This window comes from Ranitomeya imitator, chromosome 1, assembly GCF_032444005.1.
Source record: "Ranitomeya imitator isolate aRanImi1 chromosome 1, aRanImi1.pri, whole genome shotgun sequence".
NCBI classification, from domain to species: domain Eukaryota; kingdom Metazoa; phylum Chordata; class Amphibia; order Anura; family Dendrobatidae; genus Ranitomeya; species Ranitomeya imitator.
The window spans coordinates 352,638,791-352,654,360 of record NC_091282.1 but is presented as its reverse complement, the minus strand read 5'-3'; the positions used below and the strand labels follow the sequence as shown (position 1 = coordinate 352,654,360).

Sequence of the window (15,570 nt, the reverse complement as noted above, 5' to 3'; positions counted from 1 at the left end):
GGGATCTTTATTTAAAACCCGAAAAAACAAAAAAAAAAGGATTTTTCATATCTTCTTTCCAGCGAACGCTGCTGGAGAGAAGATATGAATGGCGACTTCAGCACCATGTGGGGGGCACAGCGCTTACTGTAGCGCTGTCTCCTGCATGGCACATGAACTGCACACGGACAGCGTCCGTGTGCGGTACGTGTTTTACACGGACCCATTGACTTTAATGGGTCCGTGTAATCCGTGCGCTCCCACGAACACTGACATGTCTCCGTGTTTTGCACACGGACACACGGTCCGTGAAAACACGATGACATGTGCAGAGACACATTGATTTCAATGTGTCTACGTGAGTCAGTGTCTCCGGTACATGAGGAAACTGACACCTCACGTACCGGAGCCACTGACGTGTGAAACCGGCCTAACTCGTGTGCCCTCTATTAAAGAAAATGAATATGAATTGTTTCTCACGCCCATTGTCCCTCCCACCTCTTAGTGCCGGCTTCAGTTTAGAGAGTTGAGCAGGAAACACGTGCCAAACACGGAGACATGTCAGTGTTCGTGGAAGCTCACGAATTACACGAACCCATTAAAGTCAATCGGCGGCCCCACGTGACCGCTCATACAGTAGAAGGTGCGGCCAGGACAGGAAGCAGCGCCAGCGAGGGAGCAAGCCGGGTGAGTATTTTAAGAACAGTGGGAGGGGGGTGGGGACATGGAGCTTTATTTTAAACACGAGAAACTTAAAAAAAAGGAATATTCATATCTTCTCTACAGCAAACGCTGCTGCAGGGAAGATATCAATGGCGGCTTCAGCACCAGATGCTGGTGCGTGTGGTACCCAGCACGGTGCGTGTGGTACCCAGTGGGCACACGGGCGGCACACGTGTGCCACACTGATGTGTCACAGAAACGCACGGGCACGGATAATTCCGGTACCGATTTTTCCGGTACCGGAATTATCTGGACGTGTGAGACTGCCCTAAGACAGCAAATTGCCTTAATAAATCCCCTCTCCCCCCATTGTGTATACTGCACTACATGATTGCATCCTGATTAGCCATCTATACTTTTTGTTCCATTTCTCTTTCATTTTTCATGTAGAAAAAGCAGGAGACTCATTCTGCATTCAAAGTCTGATTGTGAATAATAGCTCAATGACTGTGATTTCTGGCAAAGCTTTGATGCCTCCTGGTTTTTGCTGTTCATATTTTATAATACAGTATTCTGCACATTTTTGGAGCAAAATATGTTTAATCTCCTTACAATGTAGAATCTGCTGGTTAGACATAAAAATCCGTAGCTTATATATCAAGTTTTAGGCCGAAGTCACACTAAACGTATGAAAAATCGGTCCGAGTCTCCCTGCTGAGAGTCGCACGAGTGTCATGCGAGTACAATCCGATTTTTCACAACTAGCATCTGATTTACATCCGAATGTAGTGTGATTGCTGTCCGATTGCAATGCAATTTTAACGTGAGGTTTTACATGCAGTAATTCTCTGTCATTTACACATCGTTTTCAAAGGAAATACTCGTCAAAACACACATATTATATATATTATTTTTTTTTAGATAGAATAACAACCAGCAATTCATGTGTCACGTACAGTGTTATCACAGCGTGACAGGTTAGAATAGAATAGATAGAATAGATATACAGCTCTCGGAAAAATTAAGAGACCACCACATCAAAACCCTGTCATGGCCATACAGTTAATACAAATAGAATATGTAGATATATAGATGTCTGTGACAAATTAGTACAGTGTGTGCAGGTTACTATACATGTATTTAATTAATAAAATATTATTTTTCGGAAAAAAATGGCGTGGGCTCCTGCACAATTTTCGTAACCAGCAGAGGGAAAACTGATGGCTGGGGGCCGATGTTTATAGCCTGGTAAGGGGGTAATACCTAATATTCACCTACAGTACAGACCAAAAGTTTGGACACACCTTGTCATTTAAAGATTTTTCTGTATTTTCATGACTATGAAAATTGTAAATTCACACTGATGGCATCAAAACTATGAATTAACACATGTGGAATTATATACTTAACAAAAAAGTGTGAAACAACTGAAAATATGTCTTATATTCTAGGTTCTGCAAAGTAGCCACCTTTTGCTTTGATGACTGCTTTGCACACTCTTGGCATTCTCTTGATGAGCTTCAAGAGGTAGTCACCGGAAATGGTTTTCACTTCACAGGTGTGCCCTGTCAGGTTTAATAAGTGGGATTTCTTGCCTTATAAATGGGGTTGGGACCATCAGTTGTGTTGAGCAGAAGTCTGGTGGATACACAGCTGATAGTCCTACTGAATAGACTGTTAGAATTTGTATTATGGCAAGAAAAAAGCAGCTAAGTAAAGAAAAATGAGTGGCCATCATAACTTTAAGAAATGAAGGTCAGTCAGTCTGAAAAAATTGGGGAAACTTTGAAAGTGTCCCCAAATGCAGTTGCAAAAATCATCAAGCGCTACAAAGAAACTGGCTCACATGAGGACCGCCCCAGGAAAGGAAGACCAAGAGTCACCTCTGCTTCTGAGGATAAGTTTATCCGAGTCACCAGCCTCAGAAATCGCAGGTTAAAAGCCGCTCAGATTAGAGACCAGGTCAATGCCACACAGAGTTCTAGCAGCAGACACATCTCTGCAACAACTGCTAAGAGGAGACTTTGTGCAGCAGATCTTCATGGTAAAATAGCTGCTAGGAAACCACTGCTAAAGAAAGCAAACATGCAGAAGAGACTTATTTGGGAAAAGAACACAAGGAATGGACATTAGACCAGTGAAAATCTGTGCTTTGGTCTGATGAGTCTAAATTTGAGATCTTTGGTTCCAACCACCGTGTCTTTGTGCGACACAGAAAAGGTGAACGGATGGACTCTACATGCCTGGTTCCCACCGTGAAGCATGGAGGAGGAGGTGTGATGGTGTGGGGGTGCTTTGCTGGTGACACTGTTGTGGATTTATTCAAAATTGAAGGTATACTGAACCAGCATGGCTACCACAGCATCTTGCAAGGGCATGCTATTCCATCCGGTTTGCCTATAGTTGGACCATCATTTATTTTTCAACAGGACAATGACCCTAAACACACCTCCAGGCTGTGTAAGGGCTATTTGACCAAGAAGGAGAGTGATGGGGTGCTATGCCAGATGACCTGGCCTCCACAGTCACCAGACCTGAACCCAATCGAGATGGTTTGGGGTGAGCTGGACCACAGAATGAAGGCAAAAGGGCCAACAAGTGCTAAGCATCTCTGGGAACTCCTTCAAGATTGTTGGAAGACCATTCCCGGTGACTACCTCTTGAAGCTCATCAAGAGAATGCCAAGAGTGTGCAAAGCAGTCATCAACCTAGAATAAAAGACATAATTTCAGTTGTTTCACACATTTTTGCTAAGTATATAATTCCACATGTATTAATTCATAGTTTTGATGCCTTCAGTGTGAATGTACAATTTTCATAGTTATGAAAATACAGAAAAATCTTTAAATGAAAAGGTGTGTCCAAGCCTTTGGTCTGTACTGTATATAGTGCCATTAATTCCACAGCGCTTTACAGACATTATCATCACTGTCCCCATTGGGGCTCACAATCTAGAATCCCTATCAGTATGTCTTTGGAATGTGGGAGGAAACCGGAGAACCTGGAGGAAACCCACGCAAACACGGGGCGAACATACAAACTCATTACAGATGTTGTCCTTGGTGGGACTTGAATCCATGACCCCAGCGCTGCAAGACTGCAGTGCTAACCACTGAGCCGCCATGCTGCCCATTAGAAATGTCATATAGTTTTCCTGATAAAGTAGGTCACTTACCCCATGTGCAGGCATTGCAATAGCTTGCTATCCATAGATATGACCATATGCAAATTGCTAACTGTTACTATATGAGTGGTCGTAACCATGGATACCTAAGTTACTGCAATGCTTGCACATGGGGAAAGCGACAAAGCGAATCAGAACTAGACTACATTTCTAATTGGAGGTATTTCTAATATTATTATTACACCTACTACATATTGGGATAGGATCTATTGGGATAGGATCTTAGAAATGGGGATACCCTTTTAATTCTCATGATCATTAGGAGTTCCATCTTGGACCCCCTCCCCCACACCAATCATACAGTGATAACATGCTCTAGCAATATAAATTTCTGAGTTGGGATTATTCTCTTTGTTGTTTGGCCTGCTTTAGCCTACCATAAAGGAACTTTCAGTAAAAAGTGGACATTGCAGATGACGTATAGAGCCTATTTTCACTGTTTACCTGGGCAGACAAGACTAGTGACAATCATTTGGGTGAATTTAACCCCTCATCGACCGGGCAATTTTTATGCTTTCGTTTTTTCCTCCCCTTATTCTAAGAGCTATAACATTATTTATAGTTCCATTCACATAGTCATATGAGAACTTTTTTTTACGAGACAAGTTGTACTTTTAAATTATTGCATTCATTTTATCATGTGATGCATTCCGCATTTGGTTTTTATTTACTATGTCCACTATGTGGTAAAACTGATCTGGCAATATGATTCTCTAGGCCAGTACAATTATATCAATAAGGAATCTTAGAGACAAAATACACATGTATGAGTCTTAGTGTATAGTTATAATAGGTGGTGATATCCGATATATCAAAGAGAATATGTTCACCACCACATGTGTACACATAAAATGGGGCATATCTGCTAGGATAAATAGCGAAAGAAGAGAAAAAACGAATTTATTGAAGCCCAGGGTGAGTGAATAAAATATAACTTTCTTAAATACAAGACGGTTTTGGGGAGCCATGTCATCTGCTGGTGCAGGTCCACTGTGTTTTATCAAGACCAAAGTCAGCGCAGACGTCTACCAGGAAATTTTAGAGCACTTCATACTTCCCTCTGCTGACAAGCTTTTTGGAGGTGGAAATGTCATTCTCCAGCAGGACTTGGCCCCTGTCCACACTGCCAAAAAGAACCAATACCTGGTTTAAAAGCAACAGTATCATTGTGCTTTATTGGCCAACAAACTTGTCTGACCTTAACCCCATAGAGAATCTATGGGGTGTTGTAAAGAGGAAGATGAGAGACCCCAGACCCAACAATGCAGATGAGCTGAAGGCTTCTATCAAAGCAACCTGGGCTTCCATAACACCTCAGCAGTAGTGATGAGCGAGTATACTCGTTGCTCGGGTTTTCCCAAGCACGCTCGGGTGGTCTCTGAGTATTTGTAACTGCTCGGAGATTTAGTTTTCGTTGCCTAAGCTGCATGATTTACAGCTGATAGCTTGAATACATGTGGGAATTGCCTAGCAACCAGGCAACCCCCACATGTACTCAGGCTGGCTAGCAGCCGTAAATCATGCAGCTGCGTCTACAAAAACTAAATCTCCGAGAAGTTACAAATACTAGGAGACCACCAGAGCAACAAGTACACTTGCTCATCACTACTCAGCAGTGCCTCAGGCTGATCACCTCCATGCCACGCCGCATTGATGCAGTAATTGATGCAAAAGGAGCCCTGACCGAGTAGTGAGTGCATTTACTGAACATACATTTCAGCAGGCCAACATTTCGGATTTTAAAATAATTTTTTCAAGCTGGTGTTATAAAGTATTCTAATTTACTGAGATAATGACACTTGGGTTTTCATTAGCTGTAAGCCATCATCAACAACATTAACAGAAATAAACACTTAAAATAGATCACTCTGTTTGTAATGACTCTAAATAATATATGAGTTTCACTTTTTGTATTGAAGAACTGAAATAAATTAACTTTTTGATGATATTCTAATTTTGTGAGATGCACCTGTATGATGTACATTTACGACATCTGCTGGCTCCCTGACTTTGATGATGGCTAGCAAGCTGAGCCAGCATCTTTGCCAGCAGATGATTGCTGTGTTATTCATCAATTATCTGCCGCTAACCGCAATGCATGCAGGGGAGCACTGCCTGCGGCTGTTAACCTGTTGAATGCCGCTGTCAATCTCTGAGGTGCTGATGGGTTGAATGACAGCCTGGGAACTGCTGAACACTGTGGTATTGCTGTGTACTGTATAATACAAGCGATCGGATGATTGCAGGTTCAAGTCTCCAAAGGGGATTAACAAATACAGTAGAAAGTGAAAAAAAAATTAAAAATAAAATTTCAAATCACCCCTTTTTCCCCATTAAAAACAAATAAACAAACAAAACACATATTTTGCATCGCTGCATTCTTAAAAGTAAGATATATTAAAATATTAAATAAATTGATCAAATCGGTAAGTGGCGTAATTATAAAAAAAACTGAATGGCCAGAATTACGTTTTTTCGTCAGCCACAACACTTCAACAAAATACAATAAGAGGCGATCAAAGCAATGTATCTACCCCAAAATAGTATTAATTAAAATGTTAGAACTGGGCACAAAAAGTACTCCCTCACGCAGTCACATCGACCAAAAATTTAAAACATTACGGGTCTTGAAAAATGGTGACACAAGCGATTGTTTTGTTTTTTTTTTACAAATTTCAGAATTCTTTTTCACCATGTGAAAAAACCTTTGCATGTTTGGTATCTGCATAATTGTACTGGCTTAGACCTGTCTGACAGCACCGCAAAAAGAACTTTCTCATGCTCACGGTGTGCTCAGACAGGGAATAGGAGTTCACAAGGAGACACTGGGCACACGCTCAGTGTATCTGCTGGATGACAGGCTGTATGTTTGCTTCATGCAACCATGCATCCTGCCATCTAGATGTAGCAGAGCTAGACCCATCGTGGAACAAACGGATTAGCAGCATCTCTGCGGAAAGGTGAGGAATATTGTTGTTTTTTATTTTTAACTCTTTTGAAAATGACAAGGGCTTCAGTGGAATGGGCAAGGTCGTAAGTATGGTTTAATTAGGATTTATTAAAGGAGTCTGTGTCATTCTTTCAATTAAAGGACTTTATTCTGGGTATCTTTGTTTTCATACAATGTGACTATGGGGTTAGTAATGGGGCCGTCTTATTGACGCTTCTCCATTACTAACTTCGGAGCTTGATGTCACCTGAAAATACAAAGGTGACATCAACCCCCATCCCCCCCAACTATTACGCCACTTGCCAACACTACAGGGCAAGTGTGAAGATCAAGGCTAAGTGCCAGAATTAGCACATCTTAGAGATGCTCATTTTCTGGGGTGGCTGAGAGCTGATGTTTTTAGTCTGGGGGGGTCAGTATCCATGCCCCCTTACTAGGCTATTAATATCAGCCCGCAGCTGTCTGCATAGCCTTTGCTGGTTATTAATAATAGGGGGACCCCACATCAATTTTTTAGGGTTCCCTCATTTTAATAGCCATTAAAGGCTAAATATACAGTTGTGAGATTATATTAATAGCCTGGGAAGCTCCATTGGTATTACCCTCTTCCCAGGCTGTAAACATCGGCCGTCGGCTTTCCCTCCGTTGATTGCAAAACTATGCGGGAGCCCACGCCATTTTTTTCATTTTTTTTTTTTCATTATCTTTTATGAAAGGGAATCTGTAACCCCAAAAATCGTATATAAGCTAAGGCCACCGGCATCAGGGGCTTATCTACAGCATTCTGTAATGCTCTAGATAAGCCCCCGATGTAACCTGAAAAGTAAGAAAAACAGGTTATATTATACTCACCCAGGGGCGGTCCCAGTTCATTTCGGATCTGATGGGCGACCAGGTCTGGCACAGGCGAACGTTGTCTGCCATGTTGAGGGCAGGGCAAAGTACTGCAGTGCACAGATGCCGGGCACATTTTCTTCATTTCTTTTAGTGTATCTTAAAGCCAGAAAGTTAACATTTGAAATTACGGTACTTTAGTTTTGTGCCATGTCTGTGATCTAATTTTAGCTGCCCCATAGATTAACACTGGGTTGTATTCTACGGTAGTGTGACGCCGGCCTAATGGATAAAGTTGTGGAGGAGAATCAAGTAGGTTATAAAAATAAAATGGCCCAAGCTCTGAATATCTCATAGAGCACTGTTCAAATCACCCCAAAATTTAAGGAATATGGCACAACTGCAAACTTAGCAAGACATGGCAGACCACCTAAACTGACATCCAAAGTAATGAGAGCACTAATTAGAGAAGCAGGGAAGAGGAAGCTCAAAGGCTAATTTCTCCAGATATTGAATAGGTGCTATAAGTGTAAGCAGCCAGTCGTATTCTGTCATTTGCTCTCTTTTTAGCCATACCTGTCTCATTTTCACAAGGGTAATTGTAAAAGTGTGCTAATATTTCTTTCCTTGTAACAGACATTGAAAAAATACACAGAAAATTCTACTATCCACATGAACTGTATGTTGGCAGGCAGCCATTGCTGGAAGATGTGCATGTTTTTATTCCATAATGAAAAATTCCAGTGTTGTGTTTCCACTGTGGAAATAGACTGCTAGGTTCACAAATGTCTGCTCATATCACGAAGAACTGTGGCGTTGTGCACTTGCAAGCAGATTTATATAAGGAGGATTTATATTACAGCAAATTTCAGTGCGGTTTCTGCTACTTTTCAGTTGTATATAGCATGTTCAGCAGTCTGTGCAATATTCCCCATTAGGTCCCTTTCACACATCAGGTTTTTGCCATCAGGCTCAATCTGGCAATTTTTGAAAAAAACGGATCCAGCGAAAGCTGTCGCCAGATCCGTTTTTTTTCTCATAGACTTGTATTAGTGCCTCATGTTTCGTCCGTCTTTCAACGGCAAAAACTGTTTTCCGGCGTCTGGAAAAAAACGTTCAAAGTTACGCTTTTTGTCTGCGACGAAAACCGGACTGCACCGGATCCAGCGCTTCCGGCTTTTTGCTAGAATGGAAGCCTATGGTTGCCGGCAAATAACGGATATAGCGCCGGATTCCTTTTTTTTTTAACTGAGCATGCTCCGATTGGCCAGCCCTCAATTAGGAAACAGATATAAAGCCAGCCAATTAGGCCTTCACTCATCCATTTACCAGCCAGCAAGACACAGAGAACACCCGCCTCAAGAGCTGAACCTGCCACCAGAGCCAGAGCTGAACCTGCCACCAGAGCCAGAGCTGAACCTGCCACCAGAGCCAGAGCTGAACCTGCCACCAGAGCCAGAGCTGAACCTGCCACCAGAGCCAGAGCCGCACCTGCCACCAGAGCCAGAGCTAAACCTGGCACCCGAGCCGAACCTGCCGCCAGAGCCGAACCTGCCGCCAGAGCTGAACCTGCCACCAGAGCCAGAGCTGAACCTGCCACCAGAGCCAGAGCTGAACCTGCCGCCAGAGCCAGAGCTGAACCTGCCACCAGAACCAGAGCTGAACCTGCTGCCAGAGCTGAACCTGCCACAAGAGCCAGAGCTGAACCTGCTCCAGGCCAGCCAGCCAGCAGCTGTCGTTCCTCCGGTCGACGATGGTGAGCAGAAGGTAAATATTACCCACCTCATTTAATAAAAAATGTTTACATGTCTAACACTTTTTTTTAGTGTTTCAGCCAGGGCCAAGCAATATCAATATAATAATTGCATTTTTTTTTCTTTTTTCCGCAACACCGTCTGCAGCACTCGGGAGCCTGCAGACTTGAACCTTTCTGAAACAATCCCTCAGGAGACTGCCACCGCGGCACACTTCGACAGACCTGACCCCTCTGCACCATCCCAGCCTTACCTCACATCTGATCCCTCGGTCCCATCCACCAGCACTGGAGCATGGTGGCAGACTTCGTTACATGAAGCTGCTGGTGAGGATATAGCTTTTCCTTTACCCCACCCCTCTGATGCTGCCACCTCTAGAACACCTGTGGGTTCTGGGTGGCAGCGCCAGAGGGGTCAGGAAAAGAGCTATGCGCCTGAGTTTTTGCATCTGAATTCAGCCTTCCAGAACTGTCTGAAACTGTTGTCTGAGCAAATGAGTGCAGGATTTAATTTGCTCAACAACAGTATTCTCAAGTTGCACACACGTCTGGATAGGATGCATTCAAATGCAAGTAAATCGCCAAACCACTCTTTTTTCCAGGCAGTACTTGAGCGCATAGAAAAGCTATCTCCTGACCAGCAGATGCATGTAATGCAAACCTGCCCATTTGACCTAGCGCATGTTACCTCTCAAGACCCTCTACCTGCCCCGGTAGATCCTCCACCACCTGCCCCCCTGCAGCCTCCTCCCCCTCCTATACAGTACCATCATCCTGCCCCATACCAGCACTCTGCCCCGCACCAGCAATCTGCCCCCTACCAGCATTCTGCCCCGTACCAGTTCCCTACCACATCACCTGCGCCTCCACTCCCTGCCCAACCTCTACTCCCTGCCCACTACCACCAGTCTCCTTCCACAACCATCATGCCCCCAACACAACCCTCTTCTCCACCCACCACCTCTTCTGCCTCCCAATCCCTCCACTCCACCCCTCAAACCTTCCAAAATCCCAACACTACTCCCGCTTTTATGTCCACACGTTCTATTTCTTTCTCCACCCCTTCACCTTCTGTTTTTCCTCCTGATCCGTCACCATCACCACAATCCTCTCTCCACACTCCCACTGTCAAAGTATCCCAATCTGACAGCCTCGGCAGTATTATCTCCACCCCACACTACCTAAATTTATGAAACTTTAGTCAATTTGTAAATAAAACAGTTTTTTGTTTTTAAAATTTTTGTCTTTCATTTATTAAATCATAATGTTAAATACTTTGGGTAAATTAAAGTACAATACTTTGGGTAAAACCCAATCAGGTACAATACTTTGGGTAAAAAAAAGGTCAGATACTTTGGGTAATAAGGTCCAAGACAAATTTTTCACACTCTCTCATCCTGCCAGTCTACTCTTCCTTGAGGTGAAATAAAGTATTCAGCAAATTTGTCCCTCATTCTGGAAACTGACACAGAACTTCTATAAGTAATGTTGTGATAATCAGCAAGGTGGTTTCTTCAAAGTTGTCATCAATGGAAATCTGTTCCTTGCATATAACAAAATTGTGCAGGACCACACAAGTTTTAACCACCTCGTCGACTGTGTCAGTTTTCAGGTTGATAGCGGTTAACAGAACTTGCCATTTTGCTGTTAGAATCCCAAAAGCGCACTCCACCATTCTTTGTGCTCGTGTAAGTCGGTAATTAAAAATTCTTTTAGTTGGTGTCAATACACTACTTGAGTAAGGCTTAAGCAGGTGTTCCGAGAGTGGGAACGCTTCATCTCCAACACATACAAATGGCATTGGTGACCCAGAGGTTTCAGGCAGCGGTCTTGGGGGGTGGAAATTGGAAGGTGTTTCCATAGAGATGACGCCCCATTGCAGATACTTTAAAAACTTGGGATTCATTGGAGCGGCCATAGGCCCCAATATCGACCGCTATAAATTTGTATTCCGCATCAGCGATGGCCAAAAGCACAATGGAGAAATATTTTTTGTAGTTAAAAATTCCGATCCAGATGCAACAGGTTTGACAATGTGGATATGTTTCCTGTCCACTGCTCCCAAGCAATTGGGAAACTGACAAATTTGTTGTAATTTTTGGCAATCTCCAGCCAACTCTCCGTTGTGGGGTGTGGTATAAACTCACCATTGAAAGAGTCCCACAATGCATGGCAGGTGTGCTTCACAATTACCGATATTGTAGAAATCCCAAGTCTAAACTGAAAATGTAGTGACGACAGGGATTCTCCAGTTGCAAGGAATCTGTGAAAAAAAGCAAGACAAAAAATTAGTACAAAATACCAGCAATAACATTACAGTTATAAGTGTGCTTTACCAGTAGGAGATACTATAAAAATAATTATAAAACTATACAAGCAACAACATTACAGTTATAAGTGTGCTTTACCAGTAGGAGATTCAATAAAAATGGCTTACCGAAGAGTCACCATCAGACGCTCCGCCGGTGAAATGGAGAATCGACAATATGTATCACTTCTAACAAGTCGAAGTTCTCCGCTTTCATCTGCATGTATCTGAAAAACTTCTTGGGGTTTCCTCGTAACTCCATGTGTAAAGTAGAAAAAAAAACACGTGTCATTCTCTGTGCTTATTGGGTGAATCCAAAAACGCCGTTGGCGCAGACGCATGATGCACTGCTGTCTCTCTCACTACTTCTCCAGAACAATCGCTTTCAAACAATTTGCCTCAAAAGTAAAATCCACAGATATCTTCAGAATGGTTGCCATCACACCTTCCATCTTCGCAAATTGCTCCTCTACAACCTGTCAAAGATGGGCTCTAGGAACACTGTATATACAGGTTTTTAAAAACCGGATCTGTCGTAAAACGGATTAAAAAACGGACGGATTTAGCCGGATCTGCTAGACGGTTCCGGCAAAAAAAAACGGATCCGTCGCATCAGTTTTTCCACAATTTATGTCGGATCTGTTGCTCCAGCGTGACGCCGCATTTAGCCTGATGGCAAAAACCTGTTGTGTGAAAGGGGCCTTAGCTGATTATCTGATCCAGGGAGGTGGCTAAGTAGGGTACCTTGCATTTCCTGTTCTCTGTTATATATTGCCGAGATGCACCATGTTATGCTAATATTTGACCATGAACCATTGGTACTGCTATTTGCAATTTTACGCCATATTCTATTATATGTATATTTGCCATTTTTTTAAACTTTGATTTCCATTGTTCACTATAGGTCACCTCAGCGTTTGCTATTAGATCTCCTGTGCTCAGAGAGAAGTTACATTCAGTCTCTGCGACGGTCTCTGGAAGTTAGAGGGTCGTGTCCGGCAGGCCTTGCACTAAGAGGGAGCTTGGAGCAGCTTCTTAATTTCCACACTCATTTCCTGAGAGATCTCCAGAATTGTGTGTCTCATCCCCTGACTGTCTCTTACTGCTTCCTGCAGCATGTGAGTCCAAGCCCTCTTGACCCCGTCTTACTTCTCCCCTGCAGCTGCTCTGAGTCACACAAATCATGTCTGTGTAGGATATGTTCATGCTGTCTATTCTTCATACATCTATTCACCAGTAGTGACATGAGTCCTATTTGTTCTACTTTATGTCTCACATATTGATTTATCTTTTAGGCAGATCAGTTACGTTTATACTCTCTATATGTGAAAAACAAACAGAAGGTAGAGCTGTTCCTTCCATCTCCCAGTGGGAGTTTAAAGGTGAGTGATGAGGGAACTTAAGGTCAGAATTGAGCATTTTATCCTTCCTTTCACTACATCTTGTGAAATGAATGGATGTCAGTGTTGAAAGGTTTCCTGACCTTTCTGCTCACAGCGCAGAATTACTCTGAATCAGCATTTTAGACTGGTATTTAACATTGTAACACTATTTTACTGGAATGGTGATTAAATCCATGAAAATATTGTTTAGGAAACTTTATATGGGCTTTCACTGAAGCCCCTTCAATCAAATAAATGTTTCCTATCTGCTTGTACTAGAAAAATAATCAACTCTGATAGGATTCTATGTTCTAATTTCCATTTTTATTCAAAAGTAGTTGGATCACTGGAGTTTCTGCTTACTGCAATGGATCTTCTTTTACGCCAACTAGCACAAAGACACATCTATACAAGTTTTGTCCTAAAGTGTTCCCAATAGTTTTAAATATTACCAACCTTATACATCTGCACTCTTCTAACTCCTCATTGATCGGGTATGCCCTCTAGTCTGTCCCACAGCATTTACGGTACATCACTGTCTACTCACAAGGCCAATGCAGGCAATTACTGTCCTCTGTGAGCTACTGAAACCAGCAGTCATGTGGGCTGTCAGGGGCATGTTTGCAGTAGTTGAATAAACAAAGATCACTGCAACCAATCATAGGCCCCATTAGTTATGCACTGTTGGAATGGTGGTGGATTTATTATGTAAGTAATCTTTTTCATTATCTTATGCAATTTCTACCCCTTGATCAAATTTTTTTAATTAAAAAAAAACAACAACAACAACAACAAGAAATGAATCCCATCCTGACAAAGTGTACCCAATTGGGATGGTTCTATCTTTAAAGGGAATCTGTCACCTAATTTTGGGCCTATAAACTGGGGCCACCGCCATTAGGGGCTTATCTACAGCATTCTATAATGTTGTAGATAAGCCCCCCGATGTATCCTGAAAGATAAGAAAAACAATTTAGATTATACTGACGCAGGGGTGGTCCCGCTGCGGTCCGATCCGATGGGCATCGCAGGTCCAGGTCCGGCGCCTCCCATCTTGATACGATGTCGTCCTCTTCTTTGCTTCCTGCGCAGGCGTACTTTATCTGCTCTGCAGAGCAAAGTACCGCAGTGCGCAGGTGCTGGGCCTCTCTGACCTTTCCCGGCGCTTGCACACTGCAGTACTTTGCTCTGCCCTCAACAGGGCAGACAAAGTGCGCCTGCGCAGGAAGCAAAGAAGAGGATGTCATCGTATGAAGATGGGAGGCACTGGACCCAGACCTGCGACGCCCATCGGACCGTAGCGGGACCGCCCCTGGGTGAGTATAATATAACCTGTTTCTCTTATCTTTCAGGTTACATGGCTGTGGCCGCAGTTTATAGGGCCAAAACTAGGTGACAGATTCCCTTTAATGTAAAACCTCTCTACGTTCCAGCCAGTCTCAAAAGATGGGGCAGTTCAGGACCCAAAAAGGGGAAAGGGGAGCCACGTCAATGTATCTATAAAGTACAAAAAAGCTAACGCAAAACCAAAGAAATGAAACTAGGCAGAATTACAGGATCTTACATCTCTCGGTCACACACTGAAGGCTTCATCTAAGTGTGACAAGCAGGATGCTTCCTAATTTAGTGCAGCCCGCAGCACAGACTTCGGGCTGTCCGTGTTGCGGGTTATCATTAAAGATCGCTAATAGAGTCATTTTGAAAAACAATTACACTGCACTGTAATCATCTTCTGGTGAAAGTGAAGAACATTTTAAGTTTTAATCACGGGTGTTGTATTATAATTCTTTTCTCCCACTGAAGCCTTTCCTGTGACTAGTCAACCAGTCCAAGCTGTAATGATGTGAATGCATAAATCTTCCAATCTGCCTCTCAGCTTCTTGTGCATGTGTAGTGCACAGATGGAGCTGAGGGTAGTGCATTTTCCAGAAAACAGAAATCCATAGAGCATGTGGGGGAAGTGGAAGGTGGAATACAAAGAGCATGCACTGGGTTTCAGCAGCCATTCCAGTGCTATCAGGATTGGCATGTCAGTCACACCACAGTGGGCGTGACTAGATTCCTAATTACATTATTATTCACAGGAAAGGTCCAGCCCAGATGACTACTTGGGATAAATATAATATGGCATGGGTTTGATTAAAATCCTATTTTCTACACTTTCCTATTGACAGGTTTGCATTAAAATGGCACATTAGAGCTTGCTACATTTGGAAAAAATCGTTATGGACCTAAATAATACAAATTGCATCATCGCGAAAATGAATAAGAACATCTTTTTTATGCACATATACTGTATACTTTTTAGGGTGTATGAGCGGTCTGTACATGGGCATAAAGCATGCATGTACAAAAATCTTTAATGTAGGCATAAAGGCAAATAAAGGGTGGGATCAGGGATACAAAAAGTAGTGTCAGTCATGTGTGTGGATTTAATATATGTTCAATAATGTACAGTTACACAAGCAAGAAATCAATAACTCCTATGTATTATTGCAGCATGTAAAGGCATCCTCA

At 42.8% G+C, this 15,570-nt stretch overlaps 1 protein-coding gene across 2 annotated transcripts in view; it reads left to right on the top strand.

The window, feature by feature from the left end:
- Nucleotides 1-15,570, top strand: part of ARHGEF40 (Rho guanine nucleotide exchange factor 40) — a 165,499-nt gene that overhangs the window by 90,621 nt on the left and 59,308 nt on the right. For both annotated transcript variants that reach the window (XM_069760341.1, XM_069760350.1), the window contains exons 14-15: nucleotides 12,576-12,789; nucleotides 12,967-13,053. In XM_069760341.1, the coding sequence (XP_069616442.1) occupies nucleotides 12,576-12,789; nucleotides 12,967-13,053 (301 nt within the window). The remainder of the gene's footprint in view (nucleotides 1-12,575; nucleotides 12,790-12,966; nucleotides 13,054-15,570) is intronic.